Source organism: Phoca vitulina, unplaced genomic scaffold (assembly GCF_004348235.1).
Source record: "Phoca vitulina isolate PV1807 unplaced genomic scaffold, GSC_HSeal_1.0 scaffold64, whole genome shotgun sequence".
In the NCBI taxonomy this organism is placed as follows: domain Eukaryota; kingdom Metazoa; phylum Chordata; class Mammalia; order Carnivora; family Phocidae; genus Phoca; species Phoca vitulina.
In genome coordinates this window covers 8,910,879-8,933,861 of record NW_022589767.1, presented here as the reverse complement: position 1 = coordinate 8,933,861, position 22,983 = coordinate 8,910,879, and the positions used below count along the sequence as shown (strand labels likewise).

The 22,983-nt window shown below is 37.3% G+C and overlaps 1 protein-coding gene across 6 annotated transcripts in view; it reads right to left on the bottom strand.

Moving 5' to 3' along the window:
- The window catches only part of SLCO1C1 (solute carrier organic anion transporter family member 1C1), a 67,514-nt gene that overhangs the window by 34,199 nt on the left and 10,332 nt on the right, over positions 1–22,983 (bottom strand). For all 6 annotated transcript variants that reach the window (XR_004297834.1, XM_032391825.1, XM_032391826.1 and 3 more), the window contains 3 exons: positions 18,672–18,804; positions 4,917–5,041; positions 1,597–1,743 (listed from right to left, as the gene is read on the bottom strand). Coding sequence is in view for 5 of the 6 variants with exons in the window: in XM_032391825.1 (XP_032247716.1) it covers positions 1,597–1,743; positions 4,917–5,041; positions 18,672–18,804 (405 nt within the window). In the remaining variant the exon portion in view is untranslated. The remainder of the gene's footprint in view (positions 1–1,596; positions 1,744–4,916; positions 5,042–18,671; positions 18,805–22,983) is intronic.

Genomic DNA, 22,983 nt, shown 5'->3' with positions numbered 1-22,983 from the left:
AAGAAGGAACACTTGGAAGGCATTAATTACCTCTTAGTAAGGAAATAACACCAAGATTCTGAAGAAGTTAATTTCCCGCAAATGGAGCAAACTTTACTCCTTAGGAGTAAAAGGAGTAAAACAAAACAAAAACAAAAAAACCCACCAGAATTATACTATTTTGACAGTCTTGCAAAAACTTTTTATGGTTGGTTAAGCATAAGAGTCATTTTGACATTAAAATTGATTTCTTCCACCTTAGAGCAAAAGTGCATGCGTTCAGAGAGTCTGTGGGACCATGTGAGAGCAGTAGCTATGCAGATCCCTGAACACGGCCAGCCAGGGAGCTAGACCTGCAAGTACAGAGAGGTGCTCTTGGAAACAATCATGACCAGCCTGGGCAGCATTAACAGGAAACTAGAGCAGATTGCTTAAACAACACCGTTCCTGGGTGCCAGAAATGTAGCTGTATGGCCCATCTGCCTTTTCATTTCACCACAGAGCTTGATGCACACATATCCCTGGCAGATTAATTTAAATTAAGAGGAGGAGTAAATGGCAGTTACCAGATCCTTTCTGGAAGAGAAGAGGGGGTGAAGAGAGAAAGCAGGAAGGGGACACCCTGACACCTGCATGCATCTCTTGGCTTGCAACCTTTCCTCCAGTCCCCAGAGTAACTGCCTAGCACATGTGATGGAGCTTCTGTTCCAGGTCCTGATTTACGCTGCAGTTTTCCATCAGAGCAGGTAACCTGTTTTTAATCACAGCCTGCCTGACTGTAATGAGAGCCCTCTGGAGTTCTGTGCACATGGCCAGGGCAGAACTATACTGTGGAGCTAGTCCCAGCCCCTCTCAGTGAATTTAAATCTTGTCCTCTATCCCTTGAAGGCCAGGCCCTCAAAAGATCCGAGCCCCAAGAAATCAAGACTGATGTGTGAAATGGAGAAAAATTTAGTTTCCAAGACTCAAGAGGTACTCCATAAATGCTACTTAGGTGCATCTGGCCTTGGAGTTTGAGTTTGCTGTAGTGTGTGTGTGTGTGTGTGTGTGTGTGTGTGTGTGTATGATTTTAGCTGCTGGTCTATCTACTGGCACCTGTTCCAGAAACAGATTAGCCTCAGGCCTTGCTCTCATCCTTTCTGTGTTTTTATCCATTCATATTTGCTATTGAGAACTCAGAATTCCTTGCCTACCCCTCACGGGAAGAAAATGCTTTAAATAGTCAGGGCTTAAAAGATGGGAAGTAGTTTCTAGGGCTCTGGAAACAAAATAAAAAAATGAATATAAATGACACCTAAATGCTTCAGGAGTACAGTTAACCCAGTAAAAAGAACCTATGAAATCTGAAGTCCAGGAAGATATTTGCACAAAGTCATACATCATGGCAGTTGATCTTCCAGTTATTTCCTTTTAATCTGATGTTCTTTCCCGAATGCAATTGGTCCTTCTAATTGAAGTTTCTTCATCATCCAAATCCTCAGTGTGGACCTCAGAAACGTGTGAACTCAAAAAAGGAACTGGATCTGAAGGATAAAACCTTCCACGCTCTATTTAGTTTGGAATGGAGTTGAGAAAAGGTACCCTGCTTCCCAAGAAGATGAATGAGGTAGGCTTTACCAATATAGAAAGCAGAATTGTCTTCACTGGCAAAATCATCAAGGTAGGCAATGCCTAGAGGCTGAATAGGAGTTTCCCCAATTCCACGAAGAAGGTTCCCCAGGAAAACATAAACCCACATGGAAGAGCCGGCATCCATTTCACATTCTTGAAAGGAAAGTGAATAAGAGGAATGAAATTAGATCAGTATCAAAGTTAAATATTTATTCCGCATTTCTACAAGCTGTCCTAAAATTGGATTAGGATGTAAAAGTGAAATTTTCAATAGACATAATTTGATAGGAGTCAGAGCAAGTTTGGAAAATATTTTGGCTTCAATGTTTTAGGCAATGTAAATACCCCAGAGATTTTGATCAAGGAACTCTTTTGATTCTTCTTTCTGATGCCTTGCTTCTTATTTTCTCTTTTTTATTCTATATTTACACTGAATTCTTTGAATTCCTATGCTCCAATAACATTCAATATCCTGTCTGAGACAAAACACAAAATTTCGAATGAAGGATTTTCTCCCCTTAATCTTTAAACTTTTCAATTTTTCAACAGAAATCGCTTGTAATTTTATTGCTGACCAAGTTTTATCTGAAATCCAAAATTTTATATGGGTGATACTTCAACTTTGGGCAGCATCACAATTGTTTGACAGTGAATAACATTTTTAGGGCTCATGCTAAGGAAACTAATTTCACATAAAAATTTAAAACCCTATGTGCTTTAGTAGTATAACTCTTCGAACAGAAAGAACCTTTCGGCAGTCTTCTTAGAATGAAATTCAAAGCTAACAATTTTTAAATGCTTTTGTAGAAGTCATGTCTTGATATAATCATGTGAAGCTAGAGAATTAACTCCCATATCACAAGTGAAATATACTTTGAAGAGTTTAATCACTTTAATAAAAGCGATAATATTTTCTATCTCCAACAATCACCACTTCTGAATGTTCCCTTTCTGTCAGGCATGGGGCTAAGTGATTGGCAGGCATTTTTAAAATTAAATTCTCCTAATAATCCTATGAGGTAGGAGTTATTTCCACTTATTAGTAGCCCTTAAAGTAAAATTTGAAGGTAAAATATGGGTTATTTAGAACTGAGGTGAATTCTCTTGTGCAGATGAGTCAGACTGTGTGACAGACAAGACTATTGTGTGTGTAGTCTTGCTGCTTCCTAACTCTGCCTCTTCTAGAAATGTAGCCAAGTGACCAAGCATTTTTTTATTTATCTTCTGTGGATTTCCATTCCACTCCCCCCAAATATAATGTTAATTCCTTTTCTAAAACAAAAAAAAAACCCTAATTCTAATATCAATTCTACTCCTAACATTTGTGTGACCCCAAGAAGCTTGCTGGTAGGGAAGTCTTATAGATAGGGGAAGACATCTTAGATCTGTGCTTTCCAGTATAGTAACCACACACCACATGTGGCTACTGAAATGTAAATTAAAGTTACAGAACATTAAAAATTCAGTTCCTCAGTCACACTAGCTATATTACAGTACTTAATAGTCACATGTGGCTAATGGCTGCTGTATCAGGCAACCTAGATATAGAACATTTCCACCGTCGCAGAGAGTTCTGTTGGATAGCTCTGCTCTCCGGTGTTGTGGGGGGAATGGGAGTTGTATGGGGAGCATTTCTGAGAAGAGCCCTATATTTACCCCACTATCATTTTTAGGATGAACTTTGTGTCCACTATGTCTGATGTCCACATAAGTCTATGACTTTAAGGGAGCAAGACCTCATTTAAAGGAAAGAAAAAGATTGAGTTGTGAGTCTTATATTGTATACCTGTCTAATAACTTGTCTCTTCCCACTAAAAACATTTTAATTCCTGCCTCTAAACCCTATGTTTCTCTTCTTAACATTAAAGGTTTAAATATTTCCTAATTAGTTGTATTGCCATTTATATCACATCTTTTGTGATTATCAAAAACAAAAACAAAACATCTTCAAACCCTCCTCTTATACTCTCCTCTCCTTCCAGGGTGTTTTTCTGCTTCTTTTCATACAGCGGGATGGGGTAATCTTTTTACATGATTACATCTTCCCTACCTCCTCCCCTCATATTTCTAGATTTCCTTTAATCCTCTGGCCCTTCCCTTCATTCAAATAACCAGACTTCAAGTGTTCATTGCTCAGGAAAAAGACATCTCAAAAGAAAGCACTGAGGATATTAGGGGAAATTAAAGGTTTTATGATATAGATAAAAGATTTGCATGACTAACAGATAGATAAAAGAGAAGCTTCCACACTGCCTATAAAGAAATCAATCCGGAGCCTAGGAGCAGGGAGTGAGGTGGGAGTGGTGAAGAGGAAGCGCAGAGCATGTCAATGCTGAAGGGCAGTAGAGAGAGGGCATTTGAGCTCCTGTCTCTGTAGCATCCTGGAGACATGGCAGATACTTGTGGGTAGATGTGTGGGCTCCATGAGCAGGGAGAAGCTGTGCCACCATGGCCAGGTAGAGCCCAGGAAGGTATCAAGACCCAAAAGATGAGACGGTTGTACACTGTGGCCCTGCTTTTGACTCCTCAAAGGGTTTCCAGAGGATTCCCATGTTCCCAAGGGTGGCTCACACAATGCATTGACATGGAATATGGGTCAGCCATACGGAACTCTAGACATTCTAACAAAATTCCCTGCATCCTGTCTTGTGTGGAAAAGAGAACTATTTCCAAGTTTCCAAGACTGTCACTTCCACATTAGAGAGAGCTGCTGTGCTAAAAAGGACATAAAGGTAGACATAGGATGGCCTTAAAATGACATGTATGACCAAACACTGAGGCCAGAGGGATTTTAAATATCTAAGTTGACCAGGGACTGATAACACCAAGAGGACCCTCCCACAACCACTCCCTTTGCTATTATGTAAGCTCCCCAGAATGTAAGCAACCCTTGGGGAAAGGGTGAAGGTTAGGGACAAATTGAGATTAAATTTTTGTCATTCTGATGAAAAGGGGATGGACACAGATTTTCAATTGAGATCTGGGGGAAAAAATATATTTCATAGCTGAGCAATGGACTGAGATTTGTATGTGCCAAGCTAGTTTTATCCTTATTCGATGGCCCACCTTATTTGGAACCACTGGGAGCTTTTCTCAGTCACTGGCAATTAATGCCCCTTTCCATAAGATTTGAATCTCTGCATATTCTCTTAGGATCTCATCATATACTGCCTTATATTCTAGGAATTTTTATGACACTATAATAACCCAATTTAAGTAGTAAAGCTTTTGACAGAAAAAAAAACCCAGAAATTTTTGTCCATCCTAAAGCACATATTAATTCTTTTTTAAAAGCTTTCTTAGTCAAGTAAAAAAAATCATCTTACCATCATTTCTTTTGGATTGTGATTTTTCTATAACCGAGAGAGGTAATTGACTGTCTGACTCCAAGAGACATGGAGAGAGGCTGAGAGTGGAATTAGAGAAAGGAGAATACTTTTCATATCTGTACCTGTACAAAAAGAATGTTTTCTTTACTACAGACTCATTTAACATCATGCTAAAAATATTATATGGACACTACATGACTCATTAGGGCACCTGTTTGAGTTTGCAGATACCCCTGAATCTGAATCACTAAAATCAAACCAGCATTTAACAACAATGACCTGAAGGTCTAGACAGCCAGAGAGTCTGCCAGAAAGTCTGGCTTACTGTTATTTCCACCATATCTGAACCAATTACCCGGTGTAGTAAAAGAAAATACAAGGGTTCATTTTAATGTAAAAATAATGACTCTAAATCACCTGCTCCCCTGATAAAAAATATCCAACACTTGATAAAATCATGATTATCTCTAAGTCAGCGGAAAAGAAATAATTGAAAACTATGGTCTTGCACACTGGATTTAGACTTGTAAATTTAGTAGAACAACTGCATTGCTGATTCTAGAGAACTGATGATGATATGTGGGGTTTTAGGGTTTAAGTTTTTATTTAAATCCCAGTTAGTTAATATACAGTGTAATATTAGTTTCAGGTGTACAGTATAGTGATTCTACACTTCCTGAAACACAAGGTGCTCATCACAAGTGAACTCCTTAATCCCATCACCTATTTAACCCATCCCCCCACCAACCTCCCCTCTGGTAACCATCAGTTTGTTCTCTAGAGTTAAGAGTCTGTTTCCATCCCTCCCTCTCTCTCTCTCCCTTTTGGTCATTTGTTTTGCTTCTTAAATTCCATGTGAGTGAAATCATATGGTATTTGTCTTTCTCTGGCTGACTTATTTCACTTAGCGTAATACCCTCTAGCTCCATCCATGTCATTGCAAATGGCAAAATTTCATTCTTTTTGATGGCAGAGTAATTTTCCAGAGTATAGCACATCTTCCTTATCCATTCATCAGTCAATGGACACTTGAGCTGTTTCCATAATTTGGCTACTGGAGATAATGCTGCTATAAACATAGGGGTGCATGTATCCCTTTGAATCAGTATTTTTATATCCTTTGGGTAAATACCTAGTAGTGCAATTATTGGATCATAGGGTTGTTCTATGTTTTTTTAAGATTTTATTTATTTGACAGAGAGAGAGATAGCGAGAGAAGGAACACAAGCAGGGGGAGTGGGAGAGAGAGAAGCAGCCTTCCAGCTGAGCAGGGCGCTGGATGCAGGGCTCAATCCAGGACCCTGGGATCATGACCTGAGCTAAAGGCAGACGCTTAACAACTGAGCCACCCAGATGCCCCAGGGTTGTTCTATTTTTAACTTTTTGAGGAACCTCCATACTGTTTTTCACACAGTGGCTGTGCCAGTTTGCATTCCCACTAACAGTGCAAGAGGGATCCCCCTTTCTCCACATCCTCACCAACACCTGTTTTTCTTGTTTTGTTGATTTTAGCCATTCTCACAGGTGTGAGATGATATCTCATTGTAGTTTTGATTTGTATTTCCCCGATGTTTAGTGATGTTGAGCATCTTTTCATGCATCTGTTGGCCATCTGTATGTCTTCTTTGGAAAAATGTTTATTCATGTCTTCTTCCCATTTTTAAATTGCATTATTCATTTTTTAAGTGTTGGGTTTTATACGTTCTTTATATATTTTGGACACTAGCCCTTATCAGATGTCACTTACAAATATCTTCTCCCATTCCATGGGTTGCCTTTTAGTTTTGTTGATTGTTTCCTTCACTGTGAAGAAGCTTTCAATTTGCTGAAACCCCAATAGTTTATTTTTGCTTTTGTTTCCCTTGCTCCAGGAGACATATCTAGAAAGAGATAGCTGATATTAAAGAGGTTACTACCTATGTTCTCCTCTAGGATTTTTCTGGTTTCTGGTCTCACATTTAGGTCTTTCATCCATTTTGAGTTTATTTTTGTGTGTGGTGTAAGGAAGTGGTGCAGTTTCTTTCTTTTGCATGTCGCTGTCTAGTTTTCCCAACACCATTTATTGAAGATACTGTCTTTTTCCCATTGGATATTCTTTTCTGCTTTGCTGAAGATTAGTTGGCCATATAGTTGTGGGTTCATTTCTGGGTTTTCAATTCTGTTTCATTGGTCTATGTGTCTATTTTTGTGCTGGTACCATACTATCTTGATCACTATAGCTTTGTAATATAACTTGAAGTCCGGAATGGTGATGCCTCCAGCTTTGATTTTCTATTTTCAAGGTTTTTTTTGGGGGGGGGGCTATTTGGGGTCTTTTGCGGTCCCATATAAATTTTAGGATTGTTTATTCTAGTTCTGTGAAAATTGCTGGTGGTATTTTGATAGGGATTGCATTAAATGTGTGGATTGCTTTGGTTAAAAAAAACATTTTTAACAATATTTGTTCTTCCAATGTATGAGGATGGGATGTCTTTCGATTTCTTTGTGTCATCTTCAATTTCTTTTATCAGTGTTTTATAGTTTTTAGAGTACAGGTCTTCCACCTCTTTGGTTAGGTTTATTCCTAGGTATCTTACTGGTTTTGGTGCAACTGTACATGGGATTGATTCCTTAACTTCTCTTTCTGCTACTCCATTATTTATTAACAGAAATGCAACAGATTTCTGTACACTGATTTTGTATCCTGCCACTTTACTGACTTTATCAGTTCTAGCAGTTTTTTTGTGGAGTCTTTCAGGTTTTCTATATGGAATATCATGTCATCTGCAAGTAGCGAAGTTTGACTTCTTCCTTGACGATTTGCATGCCTTTTATTTTTTTGTTGTTGTTGTCTGATTACGGTGGCTAGGAGTCCCAGTACCATATTGAATAAAAGTGGTGGGAAAAGATATCCCTGTCTTGTTCATGACCATAGAGGAAAAGCCCTCAGTTTTTCTCCATTGAGGATGATTATTAGCTGTGGATTTTTCACAGATGGCCTTTATTATATTGAGGTATATTCCCTCTAACTCTACTATGTTGAGAATTTTTAACATGAATGGATGTTGTACTTTGACAAATGCTTTTTTTTTTTACATCTACTGAAATAATCATATGGTTTTTATCCTTTCTTTTATTAATGTGGTGTATCACACTGATTGATTTCTGAATATTGAACCACCCTTGAAACCCAGGAATAAATTCCACTTGATCGTGGTGAACAATTTCTTTAATGTATTGTTGGATTTGGTTTGCTAGTATTCTATTGAGAATTTCGGCATCCATGTTCATTAGGGATATTGGCCAGTAGTTCTCTGTTTTAATGAAGTTTTTATCTGGTTTTGATATCGGGGTGATGCTGGCCTAATAGAATGAATTTGGAAGTTTTCCTTCCTTTTCTGTTTTTTGGAATAGTTTGAGAAGAATAGGTATTAACTCTTCTTTAGATGTTCCCTAGAATTCCCCTGTGAAGCCAACTGGCCCTGGATTTTTATTCGTTTGGAGGTTTTTGATTACTGATTCAGTATCTTAGCTGGTCATAGGTCTATTCAAGTTTTCCATTTCTTCCTGTTTCAGCTTTGGTAATTTATATGTTTCTAGGAATTTATCTACTTCTAGATTGTCCAATTTGTGGCATATAATTTTTCATAATATTCTCTTGTAATTGTTTATATTTCTGTGGTGTTGGTTATTTCTCTTCTCTCCTTTGTGATTTTTTTAAATAAATTTTATTTATTAGAGAGAGAGTGCACAGCGGGAAGGGGAGAAGGAGAGGGAGAAGCAGACTCCCCACTGACCAGGGAGCCTGATGCAGGGCTCAATCCTAGGACACTGAAATCATGACCTGAGCCGAAGGCAGACACTTAACCACTTTAAAACTGAACCACATAGGCACCCCTCTCCTTTGTGATTTTATTTATTTGGGTCCTTTCTCTTTTCTTTTTTGACAAGTTTGGCTAGAGTTTTATTAATATTAATTTTTTCAAAGAACCAGCTCCTGGTTTTATTGATCTGTTCTGGTTTGTTTTGTTTTGTTTTTGTTTTTGTTTTAGAGTTTATATAATTTATTTCTGCTCTTTATTATTTTCCTCATTCTGTTGGCATTAGGCTTCATTTGTTTTTCTTTTTCTAGCTCCTTTAGGTGTAAGGTTAGGTTGAGATTTTTCTTGCTTCTTGAGGTAGACCTCTATTGCTTTATACTTCCCTCTTAGAATACCTTTTGCCACATCCCAAAATTTCTGACCATTGTGTTTTCATTTCATTTGTTTCAGTGTATTTTTTCATTTCCTTTTTGGTTTTCTGGTTGACCCATTCATTGTTTAGTAGTATGATGTTTAACCTCCAGGTATCTGTGGTCTTTCCAGATTTTTTCTTGTGGTTGACCTCTAGTTTCATATTGTTGCGGTCAAAAAATGTTCATGGTATTGTGAGCACCTCTATGCCAGCAAATTAGATAATCTGGAAGAAATGGATGCATTCCTAGACATGTATCAACTACCAAAACTGAACCAGGAAGAAATAGAAAACCTGAACAGACTTATAACCACTAAGGAAATTAAAGCAGTAATCAAAAATCTCCTAACAAACAAAAGCCCAGGGCAGATGGCTTCCCAGGGGAATTCTACCAAACATTTAAAGAAGAATTAATACCTATTCTTCTGAAACTGTCCAAAAAAATAGAAATGGAGGGAAAACTTCCAAACTCGTTTTATGAGGCCACCATTACCTTGATCCCCAAACCAGAAAAAGACCCCATCAAAAAGGAGAATTACAGACCAATATCCTTGATGAACATGGATGCAAAAATTCTCACCAAAATACTAGCCAATAGGATCCAACAGTACATTCAAAGGATTATTCACCATGACCAAGCGGGATTTATCCCTGGGCTGCAAGGTGGGTTCAACATCCGCAAATCAATCAATACATTAATGAAACAAAGAACAAGAAACATATGATCCTCTCAATAGAGGCAGAAAAAGCATTTGACAAAGTACAGCATCCTTTCTTGATCAAAACTCTTCAGAGTATACGCATAGAGGTTACATACCTCAATATCATAAAAGCCATCTATGAAAAGTCCACAGCGAATATCATTCTCAATGGGGAAAAACCGAGAGCTTTTCCCCTAAGGTCAGGAACGCGGCAGAGATGTCCATTATCACCACTGCTATTCAGCATAGTACTAGAAATCCTAGCCACAGCAATCAGACAACAAAAAGAAATAAAAGGCATCCGAATCTGCAAAGAAGAAGTCAAACTTTCACTGTTTGCAGATGATATGATACTTTATGTGGAAAACCCAAAAGACTCCACCCCAAAACTGCTAGAACTCATACAGGAATTCAGTCAAGTGGCAGGATAGAAAATAAATGCACAGAAATCAGTGGCATTCCTATACACCAACAACAAGACAGAAGAAAGAGAAATTAAGGAGTCGATCCCATTTACAATTGCACCCAAAACCATAAAAAACCTAGGAGGAAATCTAACCAAAGAGGCAAAGAATCTGTACTCAGAAAACTATAAAATACTCATGAAACAAATTGAGGAAGACACAAAGAAATGGAAAAACGTTCCATGCTCATGGATTGGAAGAACAAATATTGTGAAGATGTCAATGCTACCTAGAGCAATCTACACATTCAATGCAATCCCTATCAAAATACCATCCACTTTTTTCAAAGAAATGGAACAAATAATCCTAAAATTTGTATGTAACCAGAAAAGACCCGAAAAACCAGGTGTTGAAAAAGGAAAGCAAAGCTGGTGACATCACAATTATGGACTTCAAGCTCTATTACAAAGCTGTCATCATTAAGACAGTATGGTACTGGCACAAAAACAGACATATAGATCAATGGAACAGAATAGAGAGCCCAGAAATGGACCCTCAACTCTATGGTCAACTAATCTTCAACAAAGCAGGAAAGAATGTCCAATGGAAAAAGACAGTCTCCTCAACAAATGGTGTTGGGGAAATTGGACAGCCACATGCAGAAGAATGAAACTGGACCATTTCCTTACACCACACACAAAAATAGACTCCAAATGGTTGAAAGACCTAAATGTGAGACAAGAGTCCATCAAAATCCTAAAGGGATTTTGGCAGCAACCTCTTCGACCTCAGCCACAGCAACTTCTTCCTAGAAACATCGCCAAAGGCAAGAGAAGCAAGGGCAAAAGTGAACTATTGGGACTTCATCAAGATAAAAAGCTTTTGCACAGCAAAAGAAACAGTCAACAAAACCAACAGACAACCGACAGAATGGGAGAAGATATTTGCAAATGACATATCAGATAAAGGGCTAGTATCCAAAATCTATAAAGAACTTATCAAACTCAACACCCAAAGAACAAATGATCCAATCAAGAAATGGGCAGGGGCGCCTGGGTGGCTCAGTCGTTAAGCGTCTGCCTTCAGCTCAGGTCATGATCTCAGGGTCCTGGGATCCAGCCCTGCATCAGGCTCCCTGCTTGGCGGAGAGCCTGCTTCTCCCTCTCCCACTCCCCCTGCTTGTATTCCCTCTCTTGCTGTCTCTCTCTGTGTGTCAAGTAAATGAAATCTTTAAAAAAAAAAAAAATGGGCAGAAGACATGAGCAGACATTTTTCCAAAGAAGACATCCAAATGGCCAACAGACACATGAAAAAGTGCTCAACATCGCTTGGCATCAGGGAAATCCAAATCAAAAACTCAATGAGATATCACTTCACACCAGTTAGAATGGCTAAAATTGACAAGTCAGGAAACGACAGATGTTGGCGGGGATGCGGAGAAAGGGGAACCCTCCTACACTGTTGGTGGGAATGCAAGCTGGTACAACCACTCTGGAAAACAGTATGGAGGTTCCTCAAAAAGTTGAAAATAGAGCTGCCATACGACCCAGCAATTGCACTACTGGGTATTTACCCCAAAGATAAAAATGTAGGGATCCGAAGGGGTACGTGCATCCTGATGTTCATAGCAGCAATGTCCACAATAGCCAAACTGTGGAAAAAGCCAAGATGTCCATCGACAGATGAATGGATAAAGAAGATGTGGTATATATATACAATGGAATATTATGCAGCCATCAAAGGAATGAAATCTTGCCATTTGCAACGACGTGGATGGAACTGAGGGTATTATGCTGAGTGAAATAAGTCAATCAGAGAAAGACATGTATCATATGATCTCACTGATATGAGGAATTCTTAATCTCAGGAAACAAACTGAGGGTTGCTGGAGTAGTGGGGGGTGGGAGGGATGGGGTGGCTGGGTGATAGACACTGGGGAGGGTATGTGCTATGGTGAGCGCTGTGAATTGTGTAAGACTGTTGAATCACAGACCTGTACCTCTGAAACAAATAATACATTATATGTTTAAAAAAAAAAAAAAGAAGATAGCAGGAAGGGAAAAATGAATGGGGGGGGATCGGAGGGGGAGACAAACCAGGAGAGACTATGGACTCTGAGAAACAAACGGAGGGTTCTAGAGGGGAGAGAGGTGGGGGGATGGGTTAGCCTAGTGATGGGTATTAAAGAGGGCACATACTGAATGGAGCACTGGGTGTTATACGCAAACAATGAATCATGGAACACTACATCAAAAACTAATGATGTAATGTATGGTGATTAACATAATAAAATTTAAAAAATGTAAAAATAAAAAAAAAACAGAAAACATGCATGGTATGATTTCAATCTTTTTGTATTTGTTGAAGCCTGATTTGTGACCTAATATATGATCTATTCTGAAGAATGTTCTATGTGCCCTTGAACAGAATGTGTATTCTTTTGTTTTAGAATCGAATGTTCTGAATATATTTGTTAAGTCCATCTGGTACAGTGTGTCATTCAATGCCCTTTTTCTGTATTTATTTTCAGTTTAGATGATCTGTCCATTGATATAAGTGGGGTGTTAAAGTCCCCTACTATTACTGTATTATTATCAGTTAATTCCTTTATGATTGTTATTGTTTTATGTATTTGGTGCATCCATGTTTAGCACATAAATATTTACAATTGTTAGATCTTCTTATTGGATTTTCCCCTTTATTATGAGATAGTGCCCTTCTTTGTTTCTTGTTATAGAGTTTGTTTTAAAGTCTAGTTTGTCCGATATAAGTATTGCTACTCTGGCTTTCTTTTGACATCCATCCCTCACTTTCAATCTGCAGGTGTCTTTAGGTCTAAAATGAGTCTCTTAGAGGCAGCATATAGATGGATTTTTAAAAATACATTCTGGTACCCTAGGTCTTTTTACTGTTTACATTCTAAGTAATTATTGATAGATATGTATTTATTGTCATTTATCACTTCTTTTGTCATTGTTTCTGGAGATATCTTTGATCTTTTCTTATCTTTGTTACTTTTGGTCTCCTTTGCACTAAGAGTCCCTAATATTTCTTGAAGGGCTGCTTTAATGGTCATGAACTCCTTTAGTTCTTATTTATCTGGTAAACTCTTTATTTCTCCTTTTATTCTGAATGATGGTCTTGCTGGATAGAGTACTCTTGCTGCAGATTTTTCCCATTCAGCACTTTGAATATATCATGCCACTCTCTTCTGACTTGCCAAGTTTCTGTTGAGAAATCTGCAACCAGCCTTATGGGTCTTCCCTTGTAAGCTAAGGACTTACTTTGTCTTTCTGCCTTTTTGTTTCTTTATCACTATATTTTGCAAATTTAGTTACAATAAATCTTGGTGTTGGCCTGCTTTTGTTGATTTTGATGGGCGTTCTCTTTAACTCCTGGATCTGGATGTCTGTTTCCTTCCCCAGATTAGGGAAGTTTTCAGCTATTATTTCCTCAAATAAATTTTCTGTTGTGTTTTATCTGAGCTTTCTTCTGAGACTCTCCTTGCCTGTGGTGGACATTGGCCTGAATGTGGTGAGTTTTAACTAGGTGTGCTCTGGTCTGCTTATGAAATGAGACTTGACACAGCTTCCACCAGAACCAAGGTCCTGCAGCACTCTCTGCTTGGGAGATGTGGTGTGGGCAGGGGTTTGTGCTGATCTTCTGGGGTAGGGGCCCAGAAGGGACTGGGACTGAGGCAAGTTTGACTGAGAAGAGCAGTCCTGCCAGGGTGGGGCTTGGTATAAGCAAGTTAGGCAGCCAGTGTCTGCACTGTGCTGCTTCCTGAGGGGGCTCTGTGTTTACGCTAAGGGGTGGTGGGGGTGGGGAATGGCCAGCCAGCTCCTTTGTTTCAGAGAGGTATCGCTGTGAGTTCTGTCTCTCAGGGACATGCTCCAAGAAGAGCAAATAATGTCCCTGTTGTGTGCCCTAGGCATTCTTCAGATCACTATTTCCATGCTGTATGCCCCTGGATTGTTTGCCTGCCTTCTCTTCAGGAGCAGCACATTACCCTCTGGGCTCCCAGTGAAGCTTGCTGACCTTTAAAACTCCAAACTTTATGCCCCACTGGTTCCAAGAACTCATGAAGTTCAGCCCCTCTCATTTTCCAAGCCAATGGGCATGGGGAAAACGTTCTCCTTGTGTATTCCCCTGTGTGCTTCTCTTTCTCTTGTCCTTCTCTGTGACCACATCTCCCTCTCCTCCTCAGCACCTGCAATCTGATCTGTCTCTTCCCTAAACCAGGTCTCTACGCTTCCTACTTTCTTCAGTGTGACTCTTCTCTCCCTTTAGCTGTGGAGTTTGTTCTGTCAGTCTTTGGGTCAATTTCTGGAGTATTTAGGATGATTTGATGGTTATCTAGTGGTGTTCATGGGATGAGGCAAGCCTAGGGTCTTCCTACTTTGCCTCCATTTTCCTCTCCTTTGATATGTGGGGGTTTTGATCCATTTATCTGGATGGCATTGCTTTCCTCTACAGTTTATTGATCTGGCTCTAAGTTATTTCTAATTCCACCTTTCCTCTGAATGTATGGTTACAGTAACAGCTGGATAGAAGGGCCATGCTGAATGGTAGCACTGTGATAATTCTGTCTCAGTTCCCCAGCCACACCCCCTCTCAAATTATCCTTCATGAGCCAAATTCTCTGCTCCACTGCATCCTCAGGGAAGTAGTACCTAATAAAAGGACATCACAACCTCATCTTGATTCTCCTTTTGTTCAGGTACCATGTGACTAAAGACTAGTAATCAGAGTAATATTTTTAAATATTAACAACCTACTCAGCCATGTAAGGAAGAGATATATTGAGTTATTAAAATATTCAGACTGATAGATGGATCACCTTATATCAATTTTGCGTAACCTACACCTCAATGGTTCCATGAACCCCAAAGAAAAAGAACATTTTTGTAGTATGTTAGTATTTAAGGGAAGAAGTTTATAGTTTTTGTTACACTTATCAAATGGTTCTCTGACCAAAATAGGTTAAGAAGCACTTACTGAGGATAACTGTTTTTCAATTCTTAGCTATACAGGAGAATATTTGGCATTAAAATCATGATAAACGTAATACAGACTGTTACAGTGCCTCAAGGCTCTTAAAACGAGTATCAGTAATGCTTATGTAGTACTTTGAAATTTTTAAGTTATTTGAGCTTTCTCAATTCATTCTATTAAAATGCAACTGTGTAAGCATAACAATTATTTAGATTTTGAATAAGTGGAATTTTATGCAAGTATCTCCTTTGTCACTAATTACTATATATGACACTCTACAAAAATCAATTAACCTCTTCAAATTTCAATCTTCTTACTGGTAAAATAGCGGTATCCATATAATCTATGCCTATTTAGGCTATGTTGGATAAAGAGACAGAAAAGTAATTGAACAGGGGACCAGTGGTTTAAATGTTTTTAAATCAGGGATTTTAGTTCTGACCTGGATTCAAACTCAGACACAATCTTGACTCTGATACAATAGTCTCCTAAATAGTCTCCCTACTCCCAAGTTTCCTCCACCAGACTTATTTTTTCAAGCAGCAGTCTGCATGACCCTTAAAAAAGTGTAAGTGAGGTCATGTCATTCTGCTCAAAGCTCTCCACTGGCTTCCCATCCCATTCCAAAAGGAAGCTGAAGTCATTGCCATTGTTTGCAACCTTACAGCTCAAGGTGAGTTCTGCAGACCAGCAGCATCAGCTAAAACCAAACTCTATGGGAGAGCTACTAAATCAGAATCTACAGTCTACCAAGAGCCTCAGGTGATACAAATGTCCATCAAAGTTTGAGAAACAACCTTGATGGCTTCTCCTTTTCCCCTTTCAATTTTCCCCTTCTCATTCCACTTCAGCCACAGAGGCCTGGCCTCCCTGCAGTTCATCCACATGCCAGACTCCCTCTTGCAGCAGGAACTTTACATTCGGCATTCAGTCAGCACAAAAATCTCTCTTCCCCAGTTATCTGCAAGGCTCTCCCCTTCATCTCCTTCAGTCTTTCCCAAGTGTTGTCATCTTGGTGAGCCATCCCCTGACAACCCTACCTTAAACTGCAATCCTCCCTCCCCACAACATACTCTTCATGTGTCTTCAGAAAGTTATTTTTCTCTATAGGACTTAACATTATCTGGCATATTATATCATTATTTATTTGTTTATTATCTGTCTCCTCCCCATAAGATCCACGAGAGCAGAGATTTTTGTCTCCACTCTATCCCCATTACCTAGAACAAGGACCAATATGTATTTGTTAAATTCATGAATCAGATGAGCCAACACATATAAAGCTAAACACAGTTGGGGGTAGGCCCTCAATAATTGATATCCATGATAAATATTATGTTTTGTTGGACATTAAAGGTATTTCTTCTAGGCAGACAGAGTATAGTAGTCTTTCAGAAATCAAAAAGACATTTTGGACAAGTCCCCAGTTCATGCTATGAAAAGTTGAAAAGAAGTTATTACAGTAATCCTCAGTAGACAGTAAATTTCATAGGTAAAGAACTGTGCATATATATTTTTGTTTATTTCATTTTTTTCCCACAGAAGTAGCCCCATTACATGGCACAGTTCCAGGAGAATGGCAGACACCAAATAATGAATAAACAAATACAATTTAAACATATATAAAGGTAGTATATAAGAATCTGTCTTTGACTCTTTGGCATCCTTGATAGCCCTAACCTGGCTGCCTGTCTGGTCTTCTGATTTTCTTGTACTAGTATTTTATATTTGTCATTAACTTGAAGTAACAAAATTATTAATCTGAATGCAACACCTTTAAGACAAACCATGGCTGGTCTCTGGTTAAAACCAGGTGGCTTAATTATCTAAGGAGGATTGATAGCAAAACTTAACAATAATGACACAGCTACTAGTTATATCAGGAAACTGTGTAAGCATTTTAGCTGTGTCATTTAATATATGCAATGCTATTATAAGCTAGGTATTATTTTTAATACCTATAATACCTATCTTTAGGATGCATCAACTGAGGCCTAGAAAGGTTAAATAACATGCCCAAGGTCATATAGAAAAGCTATTGATCCACTGCAGAATGAGTTATGTCAAGAGTCAAGGATTTATTTATCCTCTGCAACTACTTTCAGATGCTAATTTTTTTAGTAATGGAATTCTTTTTACCTCACTGAGCAAACTGTTGCATGAGGGCTCAGTGACTAGAACAGATAATAGCGGCACGGCTCTTGACCAAGCAGGGATTAGGCAGAGTGAAGACCCATTTCCTCAGTCCTCAGCCTTCTCCTTTGCCTCCTCCTTATCCATTGGCTCTGTACAGCACCTCTGCAAAACCTCAGTGATCTAAGGAAAATTTTGCCCTGTGGAAAGGAAGTGGGATAGGCATCCAAAGAGGGATAAGCATCCAAAGAGCAGGCAGAAGTTCTAAAATCTCTCTCCAAGTAAAAATAAAGGGGCCAGGGAAACCATCCAAATAGGTAGAAAAGATCCCACACAGAGGATTCTGTGTACTACCTTTATAGATTGACCACGGAGGTAAAAATCTGTCTATATAAGTAACTTGGGATTCCAAAAAAAAGTTTGGACCATATCATACCGATGTCTCTCCAGCTCTAAAATGTCATGATGTAATGATCTGGAGTGGGCAATAAGCAAAATATGATTTGATATATAATTTTTACAATTTTCTTGCTTCAAAACCTCTAGGGAGTCACTTCTCTCAGCTGGCAACAGGTAACCATGGACAAGGAAGGCAACATGTATATGCATGAAGAAGTCAGAACACCTGTTTTAGGATTCCAGTTTTATAATAACCTTGAGAAAGTCACCAGACTCTGAAATAAAAAGATAAACAATGCTCTTCTACCTCACAGGTAAAGGTAAAATGATATAATGATGATGAAAACCTTCGGAACTACTGAAGTTGTATGCAAATACTAACAAAAGTATTAGAAGTACCAAAAGTAGACTTTAGGGTTAAAGAATACACACACCCTACTTCTATTGAGAAAATTCTATGAGCTGGTATTTGGACACTGAATATCTATTTGAATTGATAATATATCCTTAAGTCAATAATCTGCCAGTCAAGTTATCCAGCACATTGTCAGTAGCATTCATTCATTACCCATTTGACATCCATTTGATATTTACCACAATGTTAATTTCTTACTTATTTTACCACCACAGATAAATTATTTGAATGAAAACATCTAGTGAAAATTTCCCTTTAATTTTTGCTGACATCGACAGTAGCCTATCAAAACAATTTTTTATAGATTATTGAATTATAAGTAAAAGTGTAAGTATTCTGAAATTTTACCCAAAGGAGATGTAGCAAAAATGAGATATAATTATTACACTTTAAGCTGTGTGTCATTTTCTTAAATTTAAATAATTAATTGCAATTATAAAAAGGGAGGAATACAGTTGGTGAAAGCAAGAAAAGATAATTGCTTTAGACTTACTGCTGCATGAAGAACTGAGGCATTGCAATGAGCAATGTTCCAACTCCCATGATTAGGCACCCTGTTCCGATTATTTTTGGCCTGTGAAGTTTGGCTCCAAAGTAGCTTACAAACATTATAACTAAGAGATTCCCTTGGGGTGAAGAATAAAATGTTCATCAGTTAGATAACTTAGAAAAAGTCATCAGCATAACTAAATTAATGAATGTCTATAGCAGGTCTGGCAATGTTTTGTTGTAACTAAACTGTCTCCCCACCATCCTTCCCATCCTTTGTCTTTCTTTGCTCTAATCTGACTGTTGAAATTGTCTGCATACTCATTACTTCAATTATCCATTTATCAAAATACCTTAATTATGAACACTACTACCTCAATTTCATCCACCCTAATTATTTGTCCTTTTAAAGTGTTTTATAAGTAAATCAAATTGTAGAAGGGTTCCTTTATTGCTCTCTTAAGTTTTCCTTAGTGATTTTGAAGTGAACTTTATTACTGTTTCTTCATTCATTAATATTTTCTATTAAAGTTTTTATCAGTTTTGCATTTGCTCTTGAAACATACGTTACAATATTCTTGTTTTAGCAGATATTCCTCATAGAAAAAGAAAAGCAAACACAATTATACCTCACTTTATTAAATCAAATTATGAAATTCATATTAATACTAAAATACTTTACAATTTGTTACATGCTTTTTACAAAAAGACTCAAAACAGAGGTAAAAATTACTTCACATAAGCAAACTTCAGGAATATACCAGTTATATAACTTCAATGTTTACTTATAATCCAAATTTACGAAATACAAAATTTCCATAAAATGTACCCATCTTTTAAAAAAATAATTGAAGAAATTTTTTTGAAGGTGGAAATTACATTTTTATAAAAAGTCTCTAGAGAAGCATATGATAAATTACTTTTAGTTGGTGATGGTGATGAGTGACTAAATATGCTTTAGGGAAAATATCCTCATATTTTGCTGTATACAAAAATACTGGAAGAAGGTGGTGAGGAAAACAGAAACCTTAAAGGTGCAAAATCTTGGAAGCTCCCAACAGTTTCTCATTCCATGGATCTAGGGGTAGGCCAAGAAATCTGCATTTGTAAGCTCAAAGGTGCTGATGGAGATGGTTCCAGGAACATGCTTTGATAAACATTGTTTAGGATCTTAGATTTCAAAAGGCTTTTAAAGTTTCAGCTCTTTGCATTTGGAATAGTTTTTAAAAACTGCAGTGCTAGGTAGAGTAAGAACTTAGCAACTCCCCAGCAATTGACTGTGATGGCTGATGGGTAGTGTTGCTTTGAAGCTCTCTTCAATGTTTCCAATTTTCTAGCAAGAGTATGTTTGCTTACATCTGTAAGCAATCATCTAATTTACTACTGTTTGTTCACATTGCCAGCTTTAGTCAAGTGCAAAAAGAGCAGCAATTTTTATAGCCTTGAGGACAATAATGACAGCGAGAAAATTAGCTTGCATAGTGGCTCTAGGTTTTATGGTTCCAGAAAGAATTAAGCTTCTTTTAATTTTCACAAGGAAAAAAAAACCTTGAATATGAGATTTTTCATTTGATATTTAAGCATTTAGAAGAAATTTTGTATCATATTACATTGATAATTATGTCTATACTTTTGTTAATGTGTCACAATTAATAAAGTACAGTGAAAGCTGACCTTCAGTTTATAATGTATCCCTGCAACCAACATCACCTACCCTTCCCAACTTGCACACCACCAACACCTCACAATAAAAGACTCATGTTTCAGGCTGTTTCTGTGTTACATTCGTGGGTATGCCAAAGACCACATAATACCACTTCAGTGTCTGTGATATCTATAGAGTTTTTTCTTTCTTTACTTAGTATCCCTTCTGAGTTCTCAGAAGATACACATAGAAAATTAATGGTGATAATCTTTAAAAAATTAAATTGGATATCAAAAATCAATTCTATTATCATAAATGAACAGATAACAAAGAGGAGGTGTATACATACACATGTGCATGCATGCCCCCCCCACACACACAGAGGAATATTATGCAGCCATAAAAAGTGATGAGATCATGCCACTTGGGACAACATGGGTAAACCTGTAAGTGAAATAAGTTAGACTGAGAAAGACAAATACCATATGATTCCACTTATAAGTTGAATTTTAAAAAAACAAATAAAAAAAAGTAGAATCAGAACTTTAAATACAGAGAACAAACTGAAGGTTGCCAGAAGGTAGGAATGGTTGGGCAAAATGCGTGAAGGAGAGAGGGAGATACAGGCTACCAAATTATGGAATGAATAAGTCATGGGAATAAAAGGCACAGCATAAGGAATACAGTTAATGATACTGTAATAGTGATGTGATGGAATAGATGGTAACTACACTTGTGGTGAACACAGCATAAATTATAAACTTGTCAAATCACTAAGTTGTACACCTGAAACTAATGTAACATTTTGTGTCAACTATACTCAAATTAAAAAAAAAATTAACATAAATTCAGCAAGGTTGCTGCATACAGATAACATTAGATATTAATACTGTTCCAATATTCCAGGAATTACTAAATAGGAATTGTAACAAAAAAAACTATTACTGTAAAAGCAATGATTAGAGGGAAATTCATTGCATTGAATACATATATTAGGAAAGAAGAAAAATCTAAAATCAGTTATCTAAGTTTCTACCCAGGAAACTAGAAAAAGAAGAGCCAATTAAATCTAAAGTAGGTAGAAGAAAAGACATAATAAAATTAGAGCAGAAATAAATGAAATTGAAAACAGAAACTCAGAAGAGAAAATCAGCAAAACCAAAGGTGATCTTTGAAAAGATCAATGAAATCAATAAGCCTCTAGTCATGCTCACCAAGAAAGAAAAAAAAAAAAGAGAGAGAAGATACTAATTACTAATACCAGAAATGAAAGGGGAGACATCACTATAAATTTTATGGACATAAAAAGGATAATAAAGGAGTACTATGAACATCTCTATGCTTACAAATCTGATAACCTAAATAAAATGGACCAACTACTTAAAAGACACAATCTGCCAAATCTCTCTAAGAATTAATAGACAATATGAACAGGCCTATATCTATTATAGAAGTTGAACCAATAATCAATAGCCTTCTAAAACAGAAAGCACCAGGCCCAGAAAGTTTCACTGGTGAATTTGACCCAGCAGTTAATGAAGAAATTATACCAATTCTCTAGAATCTTTTTTGAAAAACAGAAGCAGAGGGGAAATTTCCTAAATCATTTCTATGAGGCCAGCATTACCCTAATACCAAAACCAGACAAAAAAGAAATCCCTAAAAATCAATATCTCTCATGAACACAGGTGTAAAAATCCTCAACAAAATATTAAGTCATATTCAACAATATATAGAATTAGACACCATGACCAAGTGGGGTTTATCCCAGGTATACAAGGCCAGTTAAACATTAGAAAATTAATTAATATAATCCAGCACATCAACAGGCTAAAGAAGAAAAATCACATGCTCATATCAATAGATGTAGAAAAAGCATTTGACCAAAATCCAACAACCATTCATGATAAAAACTCAGTAAATGCAGAAGAGAGACAAATTTCCTCAACTTGTTAAAGAACTTCTACAAAAACATACAGTTAACATCATACTTAATGATGATAAACTCAAAGCTTCCTACTAAGATCAGGTACAAAGTAAGAATGTCCCCTCTCACCATTACTTTTCATTATTGTACTGGGAGTTCTACTAAATATAATAGGACAAGAAAAACAAGTAAAAGTACACAGTCTGGGAAGGAAAAAATAAAACTGTCTTTGCTCCCAGAAGATATGATCATCTATATAGAAAATCCAAAAGAACTGACAAAGGAACTCTGAAACTAATAAATGATTATAGTAAGGTTGCAAGATGCAAGGTTAATATACAAAAGTAAACTGCTTTTCTACATGCCAGCAATGAACAAATGGAATTGAAAAAGCATTTACTTTATCACCCCCCAAAATGAAATACTTAGGTATAAATCTAATAAAATATGTACAAGATCTACATGAGAGAAACTATAAAACTCTGATGAAAGAAATCAAAGAAAAACTAGATAAATGGAGATACATTCCATGTTCATGAATAGGAAGACAGTATTGTCAAGATGCCAGTTCTATCCAACTTGTTCTATAGATTCAATGCAGTCTCAGCCAAAACCACAGGAAATTATGTTGTGGAAACTGACAAAATGGTTTCTGAGCTGACAAACTGGAGAGGCAAAAGACCCAGAATAACCAACACAATACTGAAGAAAAACAAAGTTAAAGGATCGACATTACCGAACTTC